A 5,389-nucleotide genomic window follows, 5' to 3' on the forward strand; every position below is an offset into this window, starting at 1 on the left:
CCTGCTGAGGTACAGGCTTGTGGTGTCATATGGACAGTCACTTCCGAGACTACACTTTTACATGAAGATTACATGTAAACCTAAGCAGTGTCGTCAGCAAGTCTTGGTCTCTAGCTGATCAGGAAGTCTGTTTCACCCTGTCATGAGAAACAATTAGATGTCCCATTCCAGGATTCACAGAGAACTTTAGAAACCTGAAACCACTCAATGTGTCTTTACAGCACTTGTATCTTAAGTGCTTTTTCGGTTTTCTCTCCAGTGCCTCTTGCAACCTGCAGTCCTGAAGAAACCTCTTGCTTTGTTAAAGCAGTTAGGAAGCTCATAGGATAATTCAGGTTGAAGGGACCACAGGAGGTGTCTACACCAGCCTCTTGCTCAAAGTGAGGTCAGCTATGAGATCAGACCAGCAGGTCTTTATCCAGGCTTGAAAACCTAGTCTAATAGTCTTTCAGGGCAATCCTAAACAATCCCAATATTTTCTTTAACAACAGGCATCCTGTTTTCTTGACTTTTAGTCAGTTTTTTCTACATTTCTGGGATGTCAGAGTGAGAAGCTAGCAGAGCTTTAGCTTAGCCAGTCTTACTGGCCCGGAGACCGAAATACCACTCCCAGTCCTAACTGGGACATTTCTGCCAGTCTGCAGGCAGTGCAGAGCCACACAGATTTTGGGGTAACCCTGAATGGACACCCAAAATGTCCTCTTTAGCCATCCATTTTTCATCCATAGGACACCCTGCTTGGCACTCATCCCCTACAGTGTGTCAGCAGGGTTCAGGTGCAGTGTATTTGTGTGCATTTATCTTTTTGGGTTGCTTTTTGTGCAGGTACTCCAGAAGTGCCTCCTCTCCGGCTGGTGAATGGCCCCACTCGTTGTGCCGGGAGAGTTGAGGTACTTCATAGCCAGCAGTGGGGGACGATCTGTGACGACAGCTGGGACTTGAGCGATGCTGCAGTAGTGTGCCAGCAGCTGGGCTGTGGGACCGCCATGTCTGCCCCAGGTTCAGCTTATTTTGGGCAAGGTTTTGGCCGTATCTGGTTGGATGATGTGAAATGCTCCGGTAGAGAATCAGCCCTCTCCGACTGTGCAGCGAGGCCTTGGGGAGTCCATAACTGTAATCACGGAGAAGATGCAGGCATCGTATGCTCAGGTAACCTTCATCCATGTCCTGTCCTACTAGGCTTTAGTCAATACTAAGCTTCTAGGCCGGATGTTGGGGCTGGTCGCTCTTTGTTCTTTCCCAGTCTAACCTTCTTGTCTTAGACAAGTACCAAGGGTGACATTGGAGGCGTGGAATTGGAGCTTGGTGTTTTGAGGGATGATTCCCATCTCTCCATGTGGCAGCACATTTTTCCTATTTGCTTTTTTAAAATATCACTAAATATTATATGCACATTAGTAACTTTCAGTGGCTTGTCAGGCTAAAGCAAGCTGCTTTTACAGGTCTGGATTGCATACGTTTCCTTCCAGGTGGGATCTAAACCTCACAGATGTTCCAGAGTGGAGAAGAGAGATGATATTGCCAGCCAACATGAGCACAACATTCATTTAATGCAAACAAAAGTGGTTTCTGAAGTCCAAAAAGCATGCAGTATACAAGCAAACAACGGAGACTCAGATCTATCACACTCAAATGCAAGCACCCAACTGACGTGCCCAAATCAGGGGCACCTTTGCCCTGGGAACCTCTTCAGTTAATGAAGAGATAGAGGCACTTGCATGGGACAAGACAGCCCAGCTACCCTCTAAATCACCTCAGATGCCTCTCACTGTAGAGAGGCTGTAGAAAGAGCTTTGGGTGATGTTGTGTCTAATTTGGGTACCTCTGTGGATGGTCCCACTGGCCACAATTCCTGCCACAAGACAAGTTTCCAGGCATTTTCTCTTAGAGGTAGAGGGAATATTTGGAGAACACTGTTGGGCACTTGAAGTCAACTTGAATCCTTGCAACATCTCACATTAGCATGCCTTCCCTGCCCAATAAGTCATAGAGTTCCCATGCCAGTTCATCATCTCCTGCTGATATTGCCCCTAATCCATAAAAGCTGTCTTGTGCTGATAATAGGGATATATTATACAAACATTTGGCTCTCGCTGTATGGGCTTGGACAGTCTTGAGTAGCTAGTACCCTCCCCCCGAGAAGTGTTCAGTTACTGCAGTGAAGTCCTCGCATAGCTTGCCCTCTCATAAGTAAGACAGACTGAACCTCATGGCCCTCTGAGAAGTTCCCTCCAAGCCCATTTCTGTGCCTCTTCTCATCTTCTGTAAAAAAAAAAAAGGTAAACATGTACCTGAACTTCCTGTTCCTGCGAGTCTGTGTGATGCTCTGTGTCGTGGTCAGATCACCACCAGCTTCACCTCATTTCTCCCCTCTCCAGAGTCACACTGCACTAGGACACCTCCTGAAAGCATAATGATATGAGCTGCTTTACACCTGCTTTGGAACGGGGTGAACTGGTTTGTGGGGAGGTGGGGAAGAGGACCCAGTCATCTGTCCTTCCCATAAAACTAGCTTGAATTGGCCAACTAACTTGGAGACGCCCAATGTCAATACTGCGCTAAAGACCTTTGCTCTTTGCTTCATTGGGATTAAAGTATTTGTATTGTGCTGGCAGGCACAAAGCACATTGCTTTTTGGAAAGCAACAAATCACACAAAAATTCTGTGTTGGAGGCTGAGTCTTGATTGGACATCCACCAGGTGGGAAATTATCCACCTGTAAAGTGCCAGCTTTAGTCTGTGGAAAAAAAAAAATCCCTATGGGGGGCAGTTCCTCTTGGTCCCTTCTAAGAAGGGACAGACAAACCTTCAGGCATAAGCTTGTGTTGTGCAGTGTTCACATCCCAAGGCTCTTATGGCTGCCCTTGTTACTGGTCTGAATGTCAGTGGAGGCAAACGTTTCTCTGCAGACCTCAGAAATTATATGCTGCCATACCATTGGTATAAATATTCATTCCCTATGGGGGGCAGTTCCTCTTGGTCCCTTCTAAGAAGGGACAGACAAACCTTCAGGCATAAGCTTGTGTTGTGCAGTGTTCACATCCCAAGGCTCTTATGGCTGCCCTTGTTACTGGTCTGAATGTCAGTGGAGGCAAACGTTTCTCTGCAGACCTCAGAAATTATATGCTGCCATACCATTGGTATAAATATTCATCGTATTCATTATCACATAAATATTCATCATGTTGGACCAGCAGCTTATGGCCAGATATGTGTTCTAGCAGCAGAAGTCCACAAGCATTTATGAGACAGCCAGATGTTCAGTTTTAGGAGAACTTTATTGATACTTTGTGATGTTTGCTTTTCAGTGGGAATAGTGTGTTGAGCTGGGTTTTCCATCAGTGCAGTTATAACCAAGTTTGTAGATCCTTCAAAGTATGAAAGAGAATGGTTTTGCCAAACCCTGGATCTCGTTATGGCACACTGATGGTTCGGCAACATCCCTGCCCTTCGCCTTCTCTGCTGAATCTTACTGGCCCATCTTCCTGTGGCAAGATGAGCATGGTCCAGTGGGGCCAGTCTGGCGCTTATGGTGCTTCTGGCTCCTCCAGGTTCTTGTTAACTGCAGAGAAGGGGAACAAGGTAAGGCAAAATCTGCTCCCAGGAACTCTCTGACATCAGAATTGCCTGCCAGAAGTGACAAGGATTCTGCTCCCAAAGAAGGTCTGTGGGTTGGGTTATACCCATATATTTGGGGCTGTCGGGAAGCCAACACCTGAGCTTTGGACAGGGTCCTGTGAGAGCCAGGACGGGACTGCATGAAGAGCAGACTTTGACCCTGATCACAATGTAATGCTTGATCCAGAGGACTGCAGTACATGGTCCTGACAGCATGTCCCTGTGCAGCACCCAGGTGAAATCCAAGACACTACAGCCCTGCTCCTCCATAATGAAACCAGCCAAAGACCCCCAGGGATTCCTTCCTTCACCCATGCAGGGCCTGTCCAAGCGTCTCTTCCAAGAAACAGGGCATGAGGAGTCAGGAACTCACCTCCCAAGAGCTTCAGAGAGTCCAACTCAGACATTTATTGAGTATTGATGATGTACCAATACAGAGGCATCTCTCCCCAGACACCGTCCTCCCCTTGCCTCCCATGGATGCTTGTCGTTACCTCCTGCCCTAGAAACTGCCCTACCTTCCCTCTTTCTGCCCTTTAGGAGCCTTGCCCTATACAAAAGTCCCTTGTCAGCATCTCCCCAGCAGGAGTCATCCCGTAGTCAGATTGTCACTGGTATGTTTGCCTCTGATCTGCTGATGCCCCTCTCCCACCAGCTGGTCTCACCACATCCATCCTAACCAGATGCTCTATATTCCTTACAGCTCCCTGCTGTATCCATTTCCCTGCCTCCATCAGCATTACCCTGAGCTGGGGGGAGCCTTCCTGCCCTGTGATTCCCCTTCTGTACCCTGCAGTCCAGCCTGCTGGCTCTGCTAGAAGTGTTTGACGCTGTCTCCACATCACTTCAGATGCAACAGTAATGGGTAGTTACCTGCACAAACAACATCAGCGTCCTCTCCGTGATAGCAGTTGTGTTCACCCCATGGCCTGGCCTGACAGTCAAAGATGCTCTCTTCTGTCCCGTTGCATTTCACATCGTCCAGCCAGATGACGTCCGGCCCTCGCCCATAGCGGGCACCTCCCAGAGCCGACAGTGGTGACCCGCAGCCCACCTGCTTGCACACCACCTTGGCATCCTTCATGTCCCAGTGGTCATCACACACGCTGCCCCACCGGTTCTCGTGGAGCACCTCAACTCTCCCAGCACACTTGTTCGGACCATCCACGAGCCGGACTGGCCCCTCCTCAGGAATGTCCACCTCTGCACCAATGCCCAGAAAATAAATGTTAAGGGAGCGTCCTACACACCTGTGCAAAGCTTGCCTGCTCAGCAGAGGCGCAGGTGTCTCCAAGCACACCGGAGATATGGCAAGGGCTGGGCTTCTCTGGGGTGGGAAGGAAGACAGAAAAGCCAGGGAGAAGGGCTGTGGGAAAAGGGCAGGAGGAAGCTTTCCTGGTCTTCATGGATGGCTCTACTGTGTGTCTGCTTCAAGGAGTCTGCTGATGCTAATCAACCTGCAGCCCAGAGGTGGGACAAGGAACCAGAGCAGTCTCAGGTCGGAGAGGATTTAATGCTGCCTCTGGGTCAGCTACATCCATGTGCCCCCCCGGGTCATTGGGCAAGCACTCCACCCAGCAATCGGATGAATTAATCGGCTGCGTCCCTCTCGTTCCCAGCAGCAGACATCGACAGAGCTGCACTGGGGCTCAGGACCCACCTTGGTTCAGGCAGGGGCCATGTGTGTGGTGGGATCTGCCCATCCTACTGCCCAGCACGTGCAGGATGGGGGGCGGGGGGGCGGGGGTTACCTGAGCACTCCACGCTGGCA

General features: G+C 49.5%; 1 protein-coding gene across 1 annotated transcript in view; it reads left to right on the forward strand.

Moving 5' to 3' along the window:
- LOC104078809 (deleted in malignant brain tumors 1 protein-like) overlaps window positions 1-1,248 on the forward strand; it is a 7,716-nt gene extending 6,468 nt beyond the window's left edge. Inside the window, 2 exon segments of the mRNA XM_009580590.1 lie at window positions 826-1,149; window positions 1,244-1,248. Coding sequence (XP_009578885.1) covers window positions 826-1,149; window positions 1,244-1,248 — 329 coding nt within the window.
- The last annotated feature ends 4,141 nt before the right edge of the window (window positions 1,249-5,389 follow it).

The sequence above is a fragment of the Fulmarus glacialis genome, unplaced genomic scaffold, assembly GCF_000690835.1.
Source record: "Fulmarus glacialis isolate BGI_N327 unplaced genomic scaffold, ASM69083v1 scaffold10046, whole genome shotgun sequence".
NCBI classification, from domain to species: domain Eukaryota; kingdom Metazoa; phylum Chordata; class Aves; order Procellariiformes; family Procellariidae; genus Fulmarus; species Fulmarus glacialis.